The sequence below is a fragment of the Narcine bancroftii genome, chromosome 8 (genome assembly GCF_036971445.1).
Source record: "Narcine bancroftii isolate sNarBan1 chromosome 8, sNarBan1.hap1, whole genome shotgun sequence".
Taxonomy (NCBI): domain Eukaryota; kingdom Metazoa; phylum Chordata; class Chondrichthyes; order Torpediniformes; family Narcinidae; genus Narcine; species Narcine bancroftii.
Window position 1 is genome coordinate 76,861,402 of NC_091476.1, and position 20,991 is coordinate 76,882,392.

Here is a 20,991-nt window from a genome sequence, read left to right on the forward strand (position 1 = left end):
ACTTCCTCAGGAGTTTGCGGAGGTTCTGTACAAGTCAGAGTTCATAAATGAGTCCCTGATTGAGTTTGTCATTGAGGAGTCTGATGGTGGAGGGAGAGCAGCTGTTCCGGAACCTGCTGGTGCAAGTCTTGTGGCCCCGATACCTCTTTCCTGATGGCAGCAGCGAGAACAGAGCGTGTGCTGGGTGGGATGGGTCCTTGATGATCGTTACTCTCCGACGGCAGCATTCCCCGTAGATGTTCTCAATGGTGGGGAGGGTTTTGCCTGTGATGTCCTGGGCTGTGTCCACTACCTTTTGCAGGGCTTTATGCTCAGGGGGTATCAGTGTCCTGCACCAGACTGTGAAGCAGCCGGTCAGCGCACTTTCCACCGCACAGAAGTTCACCAGGGTCTCCGATGTCGTAACAAACCCCCACAAACTCTTGAGGAAGTAGAGGCGCTGACGAGCTTTCTTCACGATGCCGTTAGTGTGTTGGGTCAAGGAAAGATCCTCTGAGATGATGACTCCCACCTTAAATTTGTTCACCCTCTCCACCTCTGATCCCCCAATGATTGTGCACCTCTGGTTTTTCCTTCCTGGTCAACATTCGGCTCCTTGGTTTTGGTGACGTTGAGTGTGACGTTGTTGCTGCACCATTCAGCCCAGTTTCCAATCTCCCTCCTATACACTAAATTCTCGCTTGATCCTGACGAAGAAGGGGCTTCAACCTGATGTTCCTCCCTCTACGAATCCTGCCTGACCTGCTGAGCGTTTGAGATTTTGTTTTCAAACCTTCTCTGAACTACTTCCAACTTATTAAGGACACTTGCATGCAAGCCAAGCAGTTGGTCTTTTAACGGACAGATGGGTTTGGATTCCAATCACTTTGACTGATGAATTTCATCATTAAATTGCTTCATGTGTGAAACAGAGAGGAACCCCTGCCTGACTCTGCTATCTCTCTCAATATGTGGCATCATTTCATAAATTTCCATTGAGAGAAAAGAAAACGGCCTCTTCCTCCCTTCCTTGGGGAACAGGCAGATGCGTAGGGAGGTGGAGGGGCAGGTGTTGAGGAAATGGAGAGGCTGCTGAAGGACTTAGACACGTTAAGAGAAGTGGCCCAATGAAATGCAGTGAAACTGCTGGTATCCAGCACCCACGGGAATTGGCAGATGCCGGATAAGTGTATTTTCTGGTTGCTTGAGACTGGCTCTTCAAATCTCTAATACACCTGGATTAAGAATAAACATTTTAAAAGACAAAAATAGTGTCCTTACACTGAACAAACTTCACCTGCATGAATATAGAAACCTCACTTGATTTACAGTCACGTTCTTCGTAAACATTTAATCGTCGCTGCATGTGCAGGTTCCTCCCCCTCCATTGGAGCCGCCCAAAAGACCAACAATAGATAATTAACCCCTCCCCCCAAAGTTTATAGATGAAGCCTCTGACTGGGGGCGAATGAGCAGGGATAAGGGGAGGGATAAGGGGACACTTTAAGAGAGTTGCCCCAACGGCGAGAGGCATTGACCCGCTCTTCATCTTGGACGAGGATGTTGCTGTTTCACACGACTTTATCCAAATAGCTGCTATGAGCATAGTCCGACCAAGGCCTCCGCTGGGTGGATATTTGCTCCCAGCTTCACCACAGGTCGACGTGTCACTTCGTGGAACATTTACTTTCATCATTATAAACTTATTTATTTTTAATCTATTTTTAAATCTCATTTATTTTAATTTTTCAAATCTTTTTGCTATTTACCATATAATGTCTGAAAGTGAACGGGCGTGCACTTTGGTAGAAGAAATAAATGGGCAGGTAATTTTCTAAATGGGGAGAAAATTGAAAATCCCCAGATGCGAAGGGAGCCAAGATCCTCGTGCAGGACGGGCCTGAAGGTGAAATTGCAGGTTGAGTCAGGGGTGAAGAAGCAAATGCTGGTGTTCATTACAACTGGAATAGAATCTAAGAGCAGGGATGTGATGTTGAGGCGTTATCAGGCCCTGGTGGGACCTCACATGGAGAATTGTGAACAGTTTTGGGCTCCTCGTTTGAGAAAGGAAGGGCTGACATTGGAGAGGGTTCAGAGGAGGTTCACAAGGATGATTCTGGGAATGAAAGGGTTATCACATGAGGACCGTTTGACAGCTCTTGGCCAGTACTCGTTGGGATTTAGGAAATTGGGGAGGGGGTTTCATTGAAACATTTCACATGTTAAAAGGCACAGAGTCAATTGTTGACAGGTTGACCCCCACAGTGGGAGAGTCCAGGACAAGAGGGCAGAACTTCAGGATTGAAGGGTGTCCATTGTGGCCACAGGTGGTTGTGGAGGCTGGGTCAGTGAGTGGATTTAAGGCGGAGATTGATGGGTTCTTGATTAGCCAGGGCATCAAAGGTTATGGGGAGAAGGCTGGGCAGTGGGGCTGAGTGTGGAAATGGATCAGCTGGTGATGGAGTGGCGGGGCAGACTCAATGGACTGTTTCTGCTGCTGTGTCTGATGGATGGTCCCCACGTGACTAGCCTACCTACAAAGTCTCTGGAACATGCTGCCTCCAGCTGAAGTGCTTTCTTTATTTAGTCTTTTGACCTTAAAGGACTTTTAAGCAGCTTAATTATTCATTATTTTTAAAAAAAATTGTGTAGTTAAATCTATTTGAGCAGTTTCTAAATGGTCTTCAGCTGTATTTAGAAAAGAAATGAGTTCTTTGACAGAATCTGAGGCAGGTGAGTTATTTGGATCTTCTTCGAGGCCAGTTGTATCTTTGCCCCACTGAGGAGTAATGGTTGGGTCAGCGGTTGACTTGTCCTGAGTTGGGCACGTTGTAGAGCTAGGCGTCACTGGGGAACCAGGAGGATACATGCCAGGACGATAAGTACTTGACAGTGCGTTCCACTGGCAGACCTGTCCTCTGGGATGCTTGCCTTTGGGGACCTTGGAGGTGGTGGGGTGGGGGGGGGGGGGTTGGTTCTGGGTACAGTTTTACTGCTCTACTCATTATAATTGTGCGGCCGGGCACAATTCCAATGCTATCTACAAGTTTTCTGATGACGCCACGGTCGTTGGCAGAATCACAGACGGCGACGAGGATGCATTTGGGAGGGAGATGGATCAGCTCGTCGGGTGGTGTCACGACAACAACTTTGCGCTCAACATCAGCAAATCCAAGGAGATGATTGTGGACTTCAGGAGGAAGTTGGGGAACATGACCCAGTCCTCATCCAGGGCTCAGTAGAGGAGAGGGACAAAAACTTTAAATTCCTGGGTGTCGACATCTCCGAGGATCTGTCCTGGAGCTTCCATGTCGATGCAATCATGAAGAAGGCTCACCAGCGGCTAGACATTATGAGGAGTTTGAGGAGATTTTGTTTGTCACTAAAGCCTCTCGTAAACTTCTACAGGCATACCGTGGAGAGCATTCTGGCTGGTTGCATCACTGCCTAGTATGGAGGCCTAACGCTCAGGCCAAGAATAAACTCCAGAGGGTTGTGAACTTGGACTGCGACACCACAGGCACCAGACTCTACGCCATCGAGGACGCTGACATGAGCCTCTCTCCTCAAAGACCCCCACCATCCAGGCCATGTCCTCTTCTCTCTGCTACCATTGGGACGGACGTGCAGAAGCCTGAAGACAAGAACCCAGCGAAGTAGGGACAGCTTCTTCCCCTCCACCATCAGACTCCTGAATGATCAATTAACCAAAGACAACACTGCCTTAATTTTCTTGCACTATTATTTTAGATTTTTACAGAAATATTGTAAGATGGTTATAATATGAATGTTTCCTGCTGCAAAACACCGAACTTCATGACTTGTTCGTGACAATAAATTCTGATTCTGAATTTTGGGCACGTTATTTGTGAAATGACGCATTGGAGGCGATTCAGAGAAGATTGGAATTTAAATTTTAAATGTGGATATCCAGCCCGGTAACTGGCCCTTCTGGCCCACGAGCCTGTGCCACCCCATTAACCTACAACCCTCGGATGAATGGTGGGAGAAACCGGAGCACCCGGGGAAAACCCACATAGACACGGGGATAACGTACAAACTCCTCACAGACAGCGTGGGATTCAAACCCCAGGTTACTGGCCCTGTAACAGCATCGCGCTAACCACGATACCAAGAATGAAAGGGTTAGTATATGAGGAATGATTGTCGACTCTTGGACTGTATAGAAGGATTGGGGGGGGGGGGGGTCCACATTGAGGCATTTTGATGCTGAAAGGCCTGGATAGAGTCGATGTGGCAAGGATGTTTCCCACAGTCGGGGAGTCTAGGACAAGAGGGCACAACTTCAGGATTGAAGGGCATCCACTTAGATGCAGAGGAATTTCTTCAGCTGGAGGGCAGTGAATCTGGAATTTGTTGCCACGGGCAGTTGTGGAAGCCTGGTCATTGGATGTATTTAAGACAGAGATTGACGGGTTCTTGATTAGCCAGGGCATCAAAGGTTATAGGGAGAAGGCCAGGCAGTGGGGCCTAGTGGGGAAATTGATCAGCTCATGATTAGAATGGCGGAATAGTCCTAATGGGCCGAATGAGCCGGTTTCTGCTCCCATATCTTGTGATCCTGTGATGGGTGAGATACCAATCAGAGGACAGGGGCAAGAGGGGGAAAGTTTAGGGGGAATGTCTTCAAACAGAGAGCGGTGGGGGTGTGGAAAGAGATGAATAGGTGAATGTGGGCTTAAATTCAACATTAAGAAGAATTTGAACAGGTCTATGGATGGGAGGGGTATGGACTGGGTGTGGTCAGTGGGACAAGGCAGAGTAACAGTTCAGCACAGACTAGAGGGGCCAAAAGGCCAGTTGCTGCACTGTAATGCTCTATGGTTCTAAGGCCCTCCGTGCAGAAACCCCAAGCCTGGCCCTATTCTGTAGGTATGAAGGAGTGGGGAGATGCTCTCTCCCTGGGCCAATGTTGTGTGCAATGGTGTTGATCGGATGTGTCTTGTCTCCAGCAGGTTGGCATCGTTGCAGCAGAGGGAGAGCGACATCCTCCATGGCCTGGCAAGTTCAGCATGGGATGAGGTGACCTCGTGGCCCATATCCCACCTCCTGTCCCTTGGCCGATGTCCTGGAGTCCCGCAGTGCAGAGTCATGGTGACTGGGGCAGCAAGCTGATTGAAGAACCGGGGCCGAGGCCGTACAAAGAAGGACATATCGGGTGGGAGTCCAGCTCTCTGGGCTGGGATGGTGAAGCAGGTGTGAAGAGGTGTGGACCGGGAGACGGCGCGAGGCCCTGAGGCCTGGACTACGTGGTGGCGCCAGGCCTGAGGTGCGAACCAGGAGGCTCCAGGCCTGGACGACAAGGTGGTGTGAGGCCCAAGGCCTGAACCAGGAGGCAGAGTGAGGCCTGAGGCCTGGAGTACGTGACGGTGTCAGGCCCAAGGCCCGAACCAGGATCAAGGCCTGAGGCCCGGATTGCACGGTGCCACCGGGAAGTAGAGTGAGGCCTGAGGCTCGGAACACGTGGTAACACCAGAGTCAGACCAGGAGGCAGTGCAAGGCCCAAGGCCTAGAGGTCTGAGGCCTGGACCACACAGTGGTGCAAGGCCCAAGGCGTGGAGAGGAAGCAAGGTCCGGGAAGAAGCCCCCCCCGGGCTAAGATGGTGGTGGGTGGGACGCCCGAGGCCTGCCTCCTACGGCTGGCCGTGCTCCTCCTGTGTGCTGTGGGCCTGAATGCGGCACTGGAGTTCGGCGGGGCGGCCGGTCAGTGGGCCCGCTACGGACGGTGGGACGCAGGCTCGCACGGCCAGCTCAGCTTCAGCCTGAAAACCAACGTCTCAAAGGCTCTGCTGTTATACGTGGATGACGGTGGCTACTGCGACTTCCTGGAGCTGATGGTGGCCCAGGGCAGGCTGCGGCTCCGCTTCACCATCTTCTGTGTGGAGCCCGCCGTCCTGCTGACCGATGTCCGGGTGGATGACGATCGCTGGCACATGGTGCTGCTGACGCGCAACAACCGGGAGACCACCCTGGTGGTGGATGGCGAGGCCAAGACAGCTGAGGTACGCTCCAAGCGCCAGGACATGACGGTGGCCAGCGACTTGTTCGTGGGCGGCATTCCCCCTGATGTCCGGCTCTCCACCCTCACCTCCAGCACCGTCAAGTACGAGCCCCCATACCGGGGACTGATTGCCAACCTGAAGCTAGGCGACACCCCACCCGTCCTACTCAACAGCCAGGGCATCCGTAACTACATGGAGTTCCTGTGCTCCCAGCAGAACCCCTGCCTGAATGGTGGCGTCTGCTCCGTGGTCAACAGCCAGGCCGTCTGCAACTGCGAAGGCACCGGTTATCGGGGCAAGGTGTGCGGAGAAGGTAAGGTAGACTGCCCCCTGCCAGCTGCCAGGGACATTGTTGTCGGTGTTGGGTGGTGAGGTGCGAGGGGACTGGGGTGTTCCTGTAATAGGGAACAAGTTGGGATATTGGAAAAAAGTTCAGAGGTTCCAAGAAGTAATAGGCTCTAGACACAGTTTGGTTGCAAAGAATGAGCTTTATTTACACACTTGTAAATTCATAGCACGGAGCACGCACATGCATATGCACACACGCACGCACACAGGGACGCACGCACATGCGCGCACACAGGGACACACACACACACACACACACACACACACACACACACACACACACACACAGATACAAACTCACACAGGATCGCACACGTGCGCACACACACACATGTTGGACGGTTACTGTAGTGCTTAGCGCAACGCTGTTACAGTGCAAGTGATCAGGACTAGGGTTCGAATGCTGTGCTGTCTGTAAGGAGTTTGTATGCTCTCCACATGTCAGTGTGGGTTTTCCCTGGTGGCTCCGGATCGTTCCCACCCTTCAAAACATACTGGGGGTTGTAGGTTAATAATTGAGCAGCATGGATTCGAGGGCTGAAAGAGCCTGTTATGGTGCTGTATGTCTACATTTAATAATAAAAAATCCTGGTAAATCATCGACAATCTCCCCCCGATAAATCACCCACAATCTGTCCCCGACAATCTTCCCACTACAAATCACCAACAATCTCCCCCCCTGACAAATCACTGAAAATCTCCCCCCAATAAATCAACGACAATTATGTAATATGACACACTTTTATTATCACATTAGTAAAATGCAGGGCAGTCTTGTGCCACAGAACGTCTGTGCGGGCAGCATCTGACTGTATATACATCCGTGGTCCCATAAGGTTCAGAAATCCCGATCGGAGAATGGGTCGTAGCGGACGTAACCAGACATAATGAATGCAACAGCTTCCTGCACGCAACACGTGTCTCTCGTGTCTCTTGTACACAGCCATTGCGCTGCCAGGCGTATGATGGTACAGTACAGACCTCTTCCTCAGATGATTCATCCCATAGGACGATGATGGTTCCTTTCAGTCAGTTTGTAGGATTTATACCCCACTCCTCAGAAAGGAACAGGGTGTGCTTGAATGGATTTAGGTGAGTCAGGGGTTGCACAGGTCCAGAGCCATCCTCTTGACATCCCATCCCGGATCCAGCAGCACGGTGAGGTGCAAGACGGCCAGGTGAAGTTCTGTGGCAGGGAATGGCCAGACCGTGCTTCCCGTGTTTGCTAGACGGTTGTTGACCCTCTGAGAGGGTTCGCCCGCCCTCTGGCAGGTTTTGTTTTTCATCCTGCAGGGTCTCCTGCCACCCTCCGCATCAGGCAAGCCTGGTGTGGGAGCCGGTTTAGTCGCCGACCGAGCGACAGGTAGTGCTAGGTTACATGGTACCAGCGGCCCTCCGACGAGTGACCTGACATCCATGTAGAGCGGAGGTTCTCAACCTTTTCCTTTCCACTCACATCCCACTTTAACTAATCCCTGTGCCATCAGTGCTCTGTAATTAGTAAGGGATTGTTTGAGGTTGAGAACCATTGCTCTAGACCCGATTGTAACTGAAATATTTTGCTTGAGAAAAATGGTCATTGGCCCATTTCCTTTGGAGTTCTGAAAAGGTGCACATAACGAGTCAATGAGGGAGGATTAAAACAGTGGGTTTCATACTTTTTCTTTCCACTCACATTCCAACTTACTGATCACAGAGCACTGATGGCACAGGGATGACTTAAAGTGGGATGTGAGTGGAAAGAAAAAGGTTGAGAATCCCTGATGTAGAACCAATGGTATGTTACTGACTTGTGTCTGTCTGCACTGCACTTTCTACCTTTATTTCCATGTGAACTTTCCCTACTTACAAATAAAAAGTTTACTGTATAACAGTGCTCCAACTTGCAGGCAGCAGCATCCAATCTCGGGTATCACACATCTCTTTCTTTTTCAATCTTTTAATTAAACATATTAAATTAGACCATTCTTGAGGATAGAATCCAGAATCGAAAGGTGAAAACAGAAACATTGCTACATTGCAATAGACATGAGCACGATAACATAGTGAACAATATTGTCCCATTCTCTTCAGTTTGAAATATTCAAAAAAAAGAGAGAAAAAATATATTGTTAAAACCCAAAATAAACAAAAAAGCAGCAAGAATGAAAAGGCCGGGCAGCCTAAACCGAGAGTTCACTACAGCAGATCAATGCAGACTATTTATCTGGTCCTTGCCAATAAAAAAAACCCAGAAATCGAAAATGATCTGGAAGGTGAAGTCAAAATACAAATTAACTCGTATGGAAATAGTTTCTAAAAGGACCTTAACGGAGTTATCGAGCGCTGCTTCTAATTTTTTTTAATAAACTTAAACATGACATATTTGAGAGAACCCTTGTATCAAAGTCAGTCAATTAGGATCTCTCCACTTAAATAGAATGGCCCTTCTGGCCAACAAGTGTTAGAGAGGGGCACAGTCCGATGTGCAGAAGCGGGAAGTCGACCTCCCCACCCACTTCCCCAGAATTAGAATTCCAAAAATATCATTCGGCTGCAATCTAATACCCAGTAGAGTCTTGGAAATATCTGTCCAATACAGAGCAAGACAACACGTGCACTAGTGTGGCCACTTGTGATTTCCATCGATCACACATTAGGAAAGATACCGGCCAGTTTATCTTTCGACTTTAAACAGTCAATGCAGGATGGACGCATAATGAAGAGGTGTTAACCGTTCCAAAAATCTTCCCAAAGTTCCCCTGGGAGAAGTGACTGAAGCTCCAATTCCCAATAAATCATCGTAAATGTTAAACCAGTGACATTCGGGGTGCTACAATTCATCAGGTATCTTTCCACGCAGATGATCTATTCGTCTACATTTCGGATCCCGAGAAATCTATTCCTTCGAAGCTCTCCCAGTTCAGTAATTTTTTCAGGATCTAAATTGAATCTCCACAAAAGTGAACTATTTCCAATGAATATGCATGTACTTGTCTCTGAGCATATACCTTTTAGAGTGGTTAAAGAACACTTTCCATATCTTGGGGTTAAGATCACTAAAAAATTTAAAGAGTAACACAAATTTAATTCTCTCCCTTTGATTGACTCCGTGAACAAACACTTTCTAGATGGTCTCCATTGGCCATAACTTTAATAGGTCATATAAATGCTATAAAGATGATAATTTTACCCAAATTTTTGTATCTATTTCAAGCAGATCCAGTTTTTTTTAGAATATTTGATTTATGAATTTTCCAAACTCAGACTGTACCAATAATTCACTTCACAACAATTGTGTCCATCAAGTGTATTTACATTTCGACTGCGGAGTGTGGTTTTATCCACCCACCCCTCCCCCCTCCACTCCCCCTCCACAACACAAAATAACAAAAAAAAAACCCAGATTAACCATTTAAATAAAGAAACTACACGGAAAGGCAAAAAAAAAAACCATTAAAAAAAACCAAGATGCCACTGACCGAGAACAAATTGTAAAAGAGGGCAGAAGAACACGTCAGCCCCGGGGTCTGTTGGAGCTCAAAGCTTGCCCTCCGGGTCTCTTACATTCATCTCGCCTGATTGGAATGGACCCCCCACCCACCCCCGTCCACCTTCCCACTCCCAGGAGAGGAAGGATAAGGGGGGAAGCGAGGCAGCAAAGCACAAGGGACGCAGATGCAGTTTTTATTCCTAAATAATTTTTTGTGACAATATTGACTCCATAATTTCCTGTTATATTTGGAAGAACAAGGTGAGTAAATTTTATGAGAAATTAAAAGAAGATGGTGGCGTGTCTTTACCTAATCTTAGATTTTATTATTGGGCCGTTAATATTTGATGTACAATCCAATTTCGATTATCTGAAATCGGAGTCTCCGAAATCCTCATTTATCCAAATTTTGTTTGGGAGCTGATCTGACGGGGGAACCTCGGGGCCCCTCCCCAGTTGCCGGCAGGTGCTGACCTCGGGCTCCCGGCAGCAGCAAGGACCTCAAACTCCCGGGGCAGGAGCAGGACCCTCGGGCTCCCGGCTCGAGCGGGGCCATTGTGGGGAGGAGTCGGCGATCGGCGGCGGCCAGCATTGACGAGAATTACCATTATTTTAAACCTTAAAAATCCTTCCCTTGTTGTTCGCTGTGCACCGTTACAAGTGATTTTACTGTCATTAATGGGCTGTTTTTAAAAAAATGACCAGTTCTCTGAAAAAAAAACATTTATCCGACATGGGCCCGGCCCCGACCATTGATAATCAGAGTTGTCCTGTATTATTTTCTGGGTCTCTTATTCTGACAAGCCTCATTGAAATCTGTGCAGAGGTATTGATCAGCTTCTTGTTACACGTTCTAAGATTAGTGGACATACCTTTAACCCAAAACTTCAGCAGACATTACGGATTTGGTTTCCATTTTAGTTTATCTGAAACTATTTATTTCAGCTAGTTTCTTTTTCTTGTCTATAATGGATTGAGATTTTTCTTTTTGGAAAAGGAATTGTCCATTTTCTGGATCTATTTATAGATGAATGTTTTGTCTTTTGATACAAGATCTAACAAATACACATTTTTTTTAGCTCTTTCCAAATTAGACGTTTTTTGAATAAGATAGTTCCTCTATCGTATCAACTGGATTTGGTTGGAACTCATTGGAATCCTTCCCATAAGGGTTTAATAGGTAAAATTGACAATAATTTGTTGCACGTCTCTTGGGTGTCGAGGCTTTGCAAAGCACATAATATGGTGCCAGCGCAGCATCCACGTGGCATATCACCCTGTTTCACAGAACGTATCGTGGTCGTTAAGAGACACGTGACTGTATTTGAGTGACACATTATTTACAGGTTCAAATCATAACACGGTTGTCACCATCCAGCACGCGCTCGAGCCGTGGTGGCTGAGATTCCCCCCTTCCCCGCCATCGTACCCATGGACATCATGTGCTTTCCCCTCCAGGGACACGGGGGCAGGAACGTAGGTAGTCAGCCCGATGAGCGGCAGGGGGGTTGGGGGGGTTGACCCATGTTGTTAGTGTTAGGCGTGAAACGCCAAAGTCTGCAGGCGCTGTCCTGGTCGTGAAAACATTCAGATGCTGGAGGAACTCGGCCAGTCTCACGGCGTTTGCAGGAGACAAAGACATATTGCCGACATTTTTAAAGGTGGGGAGAGAATGGGGGTGGCGGTCCAGACCAACATAAGGTGTTAACTGTTTATGATGAGGAGAGGTGAGAATTGATTTTGGCTCTGGGAAAGGAGACAGAGGGAAAAGGGAAGAGAGAGAGAGGAAAGGCGACGGGGGAAAGAAGTGTGGGGGGGGGGTGGTTAAAAGAAATTGGACAAGTCAATGTTAATGCCATCCGGTGGGAGGGAGCCCCGTCGGAAGATGAGGGGTGGTTCCTCCAATGTGCGGGTGGTCTTAGTCTGGGTGTGTGTGAGACCACGGGCAGTCATGTCGTGAGGGAATGGGATGGGGAATTGAACTGGGCGGCCACTGCAGCGGACAGAGCCAAGGTACTCAATGAGGCAATCTCTCCCAGTCTCCGATGTAGAGGAGACCACAGCGGGAGCACTGGTTGCAGTAGAAGCCCTTCCAAGGAAGTGTTGCTTCGCTGGGAAGGACGGTTTGGGGCCCAGAATGGTGGTGAGAGAGGGAGGGGGGTGTGGGCGCAAGTGAGGCATTTCCTGTGGCCACAGGCGGGAGGTTCCAAGGGGGCGATTGTTGGGGAGGGAGGTGTGGTCGAGGGAATCACGGAGGGAACGGTCCCTGCGGAAGGTGGAGAGGGGAGGAGCAGGGAAGATGTCTGGTGGTGGGATCATATAGGACGTGGCAGGAATGGCAGAGGAGGATGGCTGAACATGGAGGCCCCTCTCCTGCTCTCAAATCCTCTTGCAATAAAAGGCCGAAAAGAGAGCTTTTGGCATTTTGGCCTTCATAAATCAAAGTGTTGAGTACAGGTGGTGGGATGTCGTGGTAAAGTTGTACAAGACATTGATGAGGCCAAATTTGGAGAATTGTGTGCAGTTTTGGTCACTGAACTACAGGAAAGATATCAATAAGATCGAAAGAGGGCAGAGAAGATCTACTGGGATGTTGCCCGGACTTCAGGAACTGAGTTACAGGGAAAGGTTAAACTTTATTCCCTGGAGTGTCGAAGAACGAGTGGAGATTTGATGGAGGTATTTAAAATTATGAAGGGGACAGACAGAGTAAATGTACATCGGCTTTTCCCACTGAGGGTGGGTGAGATACAAACCAGAGGACATGGGTTAAGGGTGAAAGGGGAAAAGTTTAGGGGGAACTTCTTGGGAGTGTGGAACAAGCTGGCAGCTGAAGTGAATGTGGGCTCAATGCGGAAATGCCGACTGTCATATTGTAAGCACGTGAATAAACTACTGTAATATCTGCAGTTAAACTGTTCAGTCGTGTTGCATGAAAATCTGTGGACACTGTGTTTGAAGTAAAAATATGACGCTGGAGAAACTCAGCAGGTCAAACCGTGTCCTTTATAGAGCAAAGATAAAGATACAGAACTGACATTTCGGGCTTGAGCCCTTCATCACGGTTCGGGCACCTGCCTACAATTTGCACATACCTTGACAAAGGGCTCAAGCCCGAACTGTTGGGGTCATCTCCCCCGCATTCCTTCTCAAACGGGGTGGGAGGGAGGGGTGTTCTCCCCATTTCCTGCTGCTTCCGCAACCCCTTGAGGCTGCTGCTGAAATCTGGCGCTCCCATCTCGGGCCCAGACCCCACGGTCATGGGGGTTTTAAAATAATCCACCGCAGGCTCCTTTAATGGGCTGCTTAAAGCCTGTGCGGAGCCAGCAGTAGCTGGACTGGGCAGTTAGACCCTGTGGAGGAGCGCCGCGTCTCTGCTCCCCACTCTCTGCGGGTCCACACCACCGTTATTATGTCAGTCAATATCAAAGGCCTTCGAAAAGGCCAAGTGCGCCACACCTACTTGGTTCCTTGTAATCTATCCTGCTCATGACAATCTCAAAAAAAAATTTATAGACTTACCCACAAAAGCACCTCCTTAATGACAGAGTGGCTTGTTGGAAATATTCCGCAGAGCAGAGGTATGTGACATAAGAGAAAGAGGTTTCAGTGGGATCCAAGGGGGAATGTTTTTATCCGGGGGCGATGGGAATCTATATATAATGCTTGCCGGAGGAACCTTGCAGACAGTCTTTCATAACGTATGCAGAAGAGCTGTTGATTGGCCTAGGTAAACATTGAGGCTCACTCAAGATTTGAACCCTAACTCATGGCTCTGAGGACCAACGAGACTCACTGTTCTGGCAGGTTTTGCAAACCCTTCAAGGGGAAAAGGTGATGGAGCACTTCTACACACACGCAAAAGTGCACACACACAAAAGCGCACATCCACATGCACAAACATACACACATGCGCACACACACAAACGTGTGCGCACATACAGACACACACTCAAATGCACTCACACACACACAAACACACAGACAAATGCAAACATGCAGACGTGCGCACACACACAGACAAATGCAAACATGCAGACGTGCGCACACACACAGACACATACACAAGCAAGCGCGCATGCACACACATGCACATTCACACACGTGTACACCCATATGTGTGTACACACACGTGTGTATGTATGTAACTGCTGATTCTGTTTGACAGGCCAAATGACCTGCACCAACACAAGTCAATTTATTAGCGTTTATTTTGCCTAATTCCTGAAAAGAAACACGACGGGGTTCGAAGTTGCATTTCAAACAGAACCTTCCCTTTCTCGCCCAGTGTTTTAAGAAACCATGTCAGGTTTCTGTTTGAATTAAGTAATGGAGCATGCATCTGCGATAATATTATAATCTGGATTGTTTCGTTTGGCTAAATTAATTAGTGCAAACAAATTTCTGGTATTAAATAATAGTTGTCACTTATTAATTGAGCGAGATTTGTCAGAGGCGGATTCCAGAGACAGGAAACCTCATGGTTTATGCATCAAACGGATAACTCTCTTTCTCTGAACGTGGGATGTCAGGACAATTCAGTATTTGTCCAAGTGTATTTTCTCTCTCCAACTGCAGAACTCAGAGAGATCTGCAGATCTGTGCACTGGGCGCAGACTGGGAGATCGCTTTGCTCAGCACCTTCGCTCCGTCCGCACCGGTGGCAGGGATCACCCACTTCAAAGCTGCGCCCCTGCTTCTGCGCTGACGTGTCTGTCCACGGCCTCATGCACTGTCAAACCAACGTCACCTGTAAATTGGAGGAGCCACACCTCATTTTTTGTCTGGACGCTCTCCAACCAGACAGCATTAACTTCGACCTCTCCGGTTTCTGCAGGCCCTCTCCCCGTTCCCCCTTCCCTCCAGCTCTCCACCCTCTTCCCTCTCCATTCACAGAGCTGACCCCTTCCCCTATTTGCTGGTGTGCCCTCCCTCCCTTATCCACCTATTGTCTGGGGTGCCCGCTGACATTTTACTCACACCTTGAGTGAAGGGCACAAGCCCAAAACATTGGTTCTGTACTTTTATCTTTGCTGCATAAAGTTCACTGCCTGACCTGCTGAGTTTCTCCAGCACTTACTAGACATGTTGAGGTACTGCCTAATGATACTGTATATGTATTGTGTGTCTGTATGTGTATTGTGTCTGCGTGTTTTGCACTGAGGACCGGAGAACGCTGTTTTGTCGGGTTGGACTTGTACAAGCAGGTGACAATAAACTTGACTTGGTCGGTTTCCCAGTGCAGGAGCCTGCCCTCGGTATTGGAGAGCTTCTCCAGAGTATTTCTGAGGATGCTGCCAGTCAGTGTGGGTGGGGAGATATTACCGTCAATTAAAGCAGATTCTAATTAATGGTGAACTTCACCAAGCCGAGAGTCATTAATCGAAGAAGGTGGAACTGAAGATTAGCAATTAATGGAAACCGGCTTCTGTCGTTTGTCCCGGAGGTATTAAAAATGCACTAAATCTTCCCTGAATAGTTTGCCAGAAGGGAGGAAATGTATTTCTTGGTTAAACATGCAGGCCAGATGGATGGCATTGTGTGGTTGCAAGGTCACACACAGATGCTAACCGTGTCAACACATTTGTGCTCTAAAATGGAGCTGCTGTCAGGCACAGGGGCATCTCTGAGAATCAGAACCTGAATTGTAAAAAGCTCTTATCTTGGTTGGATCTGTATCTCCCTCGTCCACTCCTCCCTCCCCACCAATCATCCATCCCCTTGGGACCTACCCTGTGACTGCAGGAGATGCTCCACAACCCCCTTCCTCACCACCGTTCGAGGTCCTTCCAGGCGAAGCAACACTTCACTGGTGAACCTGCAGGGGTCGTCTCCTGCATCTGGTGCCCCCACTGTGGTCTCCCCTACATTAGAGAGGCTGGGAGATCACTTCGTTGAGCACCTTCGCTCCGTCCATTGCAATAGCGGGGATCTCCCAGTGGCTACCCATTTCCGATTCCCCACCCCATTCCCTCACTGACCTCTCCCTGCCTCTGTAACTCTCTCTGGTCCCCTGCTCCCCTCTGAGTCTCTGTAACCCCCTCTGGTCCCCTCCACCCCTCCCTGTCTCTGTAACCGCCCCTCTGGTCCCCTACACCCCTCCCCATCTCTGTAAAACCCTCCGGTCCCCAACATCCCTCCCTGTCTCTATAACTGCCTCTGGTCCCCTCCATCCCTCCCTGTCTCTGTAACCCCCTCCAGTCCCCTACACCCCTCCCTGTCTCTGTAACACCCTCCGGTCCCCTCCACCCTTCCCTGTCTCCCTGTGTTTTGATAGTTATTTGAATGACCCATTATGGTAGAAAAACACGAACATCCGCAGACCCCGCAGTTGAAGTAAAAACACGATGCTGGAGAAAATTAGCAGGTCAAACAGCGTACTTTATACAGCAAAGATAACGGTGCAGAACCAATGTTTCGGGCTTGAGCCCTTCATCACGGGATGAGCAAAATGTCAGCAGGCACCCGAACAAAAAAAAATCTCTACAGAGGGAGGGAGGGGGAGAGAGAGAGAGAGAGAGAGTAGATGGAGGAAACATCATCTTCATCAGTAACCAAACCAGCACCTCATGTTCCGTCCGGACCCTCTCCAACCAGGCGGCATTAACATCGACGCCTCTGGTTTCTGCCCACCTGTTCCCCCTCCCTTCCCCATCCCTCTATCCCCTACCTTCCAGCTCTCCACCCCTTTCACAGAGCTAGCCCCCTCCCCCCATTTGCTGCTGCACCCTCCCTCCCTGATCCACCGACTAGCCCTTGCCCGTGGGTCCGCGCTCCTCCCCCTCCCCATTTTGTCTGGCCGACATTTTGCTCGCTCCATGATGTAGGGCTCAAGCCCGAAACGTTGGTGATGTATCTTGATCTCTGCTGCATGAAGTACTCGGCCTGTGACTGTGCTGTGTGGCTCCATGACAGAATCCCAACCCCCACCCCCCCCGCACTCTGTGATGTTGTTCCTCATGCTGCTGTTTGTTGCCACTCTCTCCTCTGTGCCTCCCCTGCCTCTCCCGAATCCGAGCAAGGCCGGCGCCATCAGAATGAATTGTTTGGCACTGCTCCCGTTGACATATCACATGGACTCTTGGTTGAGGCATTAAATTCTCAGCTCTGCTGAGCAGCTATTTCAGTTAAATGAGGGAAATTGCTGCAAGCTGTGTTTCCAAGGTATCGCAGTCACAGTAAAGAAGCTTTTAGCGAATGTGATTGTGCTGTGAATACACTCCAGTCAGAACAAAGCTGTCGAATTTCTGACTGCGCCAATTTGTTGATTAATCTCTCCCTCTCCTGCGTACACCGTTGTCATCTGGTCTGACAATTGTTGCTCAGCAGGGCTTCCATCTCATTGCAGAAAACGGTGGGATTTGGTCTTGAGGTTGTGGGGTGGGGGGGGTGCGGACGACGGAGAGGCTCAGGATCTTCTAATCCCTGGGTGCCAGGAACTCTCCAGATCTGTCCCGGAGCCTCCGCGCCGGTGCAGTCACGAAGAAGGCCTGCCAGTGGCTGGACTTGGTGAGGAGTTTGAGGAGATTCGATATGTCACCGAAGACTCTCCAGGTGGAGAGCGTTCTGGCTGGTTGCATTGCCGTCTGGTACAGAAGTGCCAACGCCCAGGCACAAGAAAAATCTCCGCCATCTGCTCCTTGGTTGAGCGCAAGGTTGTTGTCGTGACGCCACTCGACGAGCTGATCCCTCTCCCCCCCCCGGACGCTTCCTCGTTGTGATTCTGCCAACAACTGTGGTGTCATCGGCAAGTTTGTAGATGGCGTTGGAATTTTGCCTGGCCGCACAGATGTTGGGGTAGAGCAGTGGGTGAAGCACACATCCTTGAAGCATCTCTGCAGCCTTGTCTTCCGCTACCTGCGCCTCGAGAGCTCTGGGATCCTCTCCCCAAACCCCAAATCCTCCTCCCTCCTCCAGCCTAACTGTATGTTTCAATCAGAGATACAAACGAGAGGGCATGAGCTGAGAGTCAGGGAGCAAAGGCTTAGGTGGGGAATCTTCTTCACTCAGAGTGGTGGGTATGTGGAACGAGCTTCCAGCTGAAGTGGCGGAGGATTTAAGGAGAAGTTGGACATGTATATGGACGGGAAAGGAAGGGAGGGTCACGGGTTGAGTGTAGGGTCAGTGGGGTGAGGTGTGGGAAAGTGTTCGGCCTGGACGAGAAGGGCCAAGTTGGCCTGTTTCTGTTACTTGGTTCATTGATTGTACTTCCTCGGGCAAAATGTATGAAAGTTCAAGGTTTTATAAAATTAAGCGGTTGCCTTTGTCTGGGAGCAACAACTTTTGGGATCCAGGTGTCACTGATAAGGTCCAGAATTTATTGCCCATCCCTAGGCTAGAGTCACCTTGTACCTTAGTAAAGATCTAGACCCACTGCAATTCACCGTCAGCCACAACCATTCCACAGTAGATGCAATATCTCTGGCTCCGCACTCAGCCCTGGATCACCGAGACACCAGCAGGACATACATCAACTACAGCTCGGCCATCAACACCATTACTCCCTGTAATGGAGCTGGTCATCAAGCTCCAAACCCTGGGCCTCTGCACCCCCCTCTGCAACTGGATCCTTGACTCCTCTTCGAAGACCACAGTCAGTATGGATCGGAAACAACGTCGTCTCCTCACTGATCATCTAAACGGGCGTGCCCCAGGAATACGTGCTTAGCCCACTGCTCTACTCACTCCACACCCACAACTGTGCGGCCAGGCACAGGGTTTACAAGTTTGCCGATGACACCACGGTCATCAGCAGAATCACAGACGGCGACGAGGAAGAGTTCATGAAATTTGGTGTTTTGTGGGAGCGTCACAGAGCAAACATTCATATTAGAAGCCATATTACAACATAACTGTAAAAAATAAAGCTAATAGTGAGGCCGTGTCTGCGGGTCGTTGTCCGTTCAGGAATTTGATGGCGGAGGGGAAGAAGACATCCTCGTGCCCCTGGGAACTCGAGTTCAGGCTCCTGCATCTTTTCCCCGATGGAAGCAGAGTGAAGAGGGCACGGCCTGGGTGGTGGATGGGGGCGGTCCTTAAGGATAGAGGCTGCTTTCTTGAGACACCGCCTCGTGTAGACGTCCTCGATGGAGTGGAGACTGGTGCCCGTGATGGCGCTGGCCGAGATCACACCCCTCTGTAGTCTTCTCCTGTCCCTCCGTAGCAGGCCGTGATGCCACCAGCCCGAATGCTCTCCACAGTCCACCTGAGAGTTTTTGGTGACATACCTTTCGATGACTATTTCTTAGTCAGGATGTAGTGCAGTTTGTGGAGGAATTTCCAATGGTCCTTGAATTGTGACAGAATATGTTGTGATGCAAATCTCTCGCTTAGAGCCTTAATGTGTGTTGATGATGTTTAAAAAATGTGTAAGTAGAGAGGGAGTTTGCAGAATCAGGATTTACTGTTATGGACCTCAGAAAATTTGTTCTTTTGCAGCAGCCCTTACAGGGAAATATCGCTCTGCCTATTGATATTGGTACATCGCTACGACATGTAGTCGCTGGTGAGTCTTCGTCGCGGCAAATCTTTTGTCTGCCAAATGGCTGACCTAAGGCAAATCCATGTAATATTACATTTATCTCAAAAGTTACAAGGGAATATAGAGGATGCAGGGTTGGGTGGAAAAGTGGCAGATGGAGTTCAATCTGGATCAGGGTGAGGTGATGCATTTTGGAAGGACAAACCAGAGGCTGAGTCCAGGGTTAATGGTCGGTTACTTAACAGTGTGGAGGAACAGAGGGACCTTGGGGTTCAAATCCATACATCCCTCAAGGCCACCACCCAGGTTGATAGGATAGTTAAGAAGGCCTATGGGACGCTGGGCTTCATTAGTCAGGAGTTGAAGGGTCATGTTGCAACTCTCCAAATCTCTGGTGAGGCCCCACTTGGAGTATTGTGTTCAGTTCTGGTCACCTCATTACAGGAAGGATGTGGACACTGGGGAGGTGGGGGGGCAGAGGAGTTTCACCAGGGTGTTGTCTGGATTGGGAAACAAGTCTCATGAGGCCAGGTTGGCAGAGCTGGGAATTTTCTCTCTGGAGCAAAGAATGAGAGGAGACTTGATAGAGGTCAACAAGATTCTGAGAGGCGTAGATAGGGTGGACGGCCAGCGCCTGTTTCCCAGGGCGGGATCAGCAAACACCAGAGGACGTCTGGACAAAGTGAAGGGAGGGAAGTTTAGGGGAGACATCAGGGGGAAGCTGTTTTTACACTGAGTGTTGTGGGGGCCTGGAAGGCCTCGCCGGGCATGCTGGTGGAGGCATTTAAGAGCCTCTTAGACATATGAATGGAAGGAAAATAGAGGGTTTCAGGGTAGGGAAGGTTTCGTTTTTAAAGGAATATATGGGCCGAAGGGCCTGTACTGTGCTGGAATGTTTTATTTCTGATTTATTACATGCTGCATTCATTTCACCCTCTCCCTTCCCCTTACACCCCCCTCCCCTCTGAAGGAGGCAACATATTTCCCTCTGCCTCCACCCAGTCTGTACCTGGGAACCTATCACTGATCTTGTATCGCAGGACGAAGAACTCACCTCTTCAATCTCTTTAAATTGATGATCACTTGTTCAGGGCTCCCTGAGCAGAGTGATTTATCTATTCCCATTAAATAATATCAAAGCCCTCTTGTAATTTAAGATAGGAACTCCTCTAAATCCCTGCTTTGCATTCTGTAATCCAGTGTAAATAATCCCTGTGACTAGTTGATCTCGAATAGTTTCATCCTGTCATGTGTACACTGAAGTATTAATGTCCCGATTGGTCTGGCCAGATCTGAGTCTGAACCCATTCCCTGGTCCAATTTGATCAAAGCCTTCCTGATCGGGTAAACCTTCAGTGTGTCTGTCGCTCTTTTTCATGGCCTAATACATGGCCACCCATGGATACTCAGTGACCTTTTTGGCAGGGCGGTGGAGGCGGGGGGTGAACTCTCTTCTGCTCCTTATTCTCCAGCTGTAAGGGGCGCTGGGCAATTTCCGCAGACGGCGTATCTTTGTCTGCCTAAAGGAAATTTCGTGAAATATTACATTTTCTGTTTTGGTGTGTCCCCCGCACCAGACTATGATGCAGCCGGTCAGCGCACTTTCCCCTGCACCTCTGTAGAAATTCACCAGTGTTTCCGATGCCGTACTAAACTTCCGCAAACTCCTTTCCCTACAGGTGAAGGAG

At 49.2% G+C, this 20,991-nt stretch overlaps 1 protein-coding gene across 21 annotated transcripts in view; it reads left to right on the forward strand.

The window, feature by feature from the left end:
• Positions 1-20,991, forward strand: part of LOC138740935 (neurexin-2-like) — an 838,414-nt gene that overhangs the window by 3,247 nt on the left and 814,176 nt on the right. For all 21 annotated transcript variants that reach the window (XM_069894295.1, XM_069894297.1, XM_069894296.1 and 18 more), the window contains exon 2: positions 4,956-6,315. In XM_069894295.1, the coding sequence (XP_069750396.1) occupies positions 5,601-6,315 (715 nt within the window). In that variant the 5' untranslated portion in view covers positions 4,956-5,600. The remainder of the gene's footprint in view (positions 1-4,955; positions 6,316-20,991) is intronic.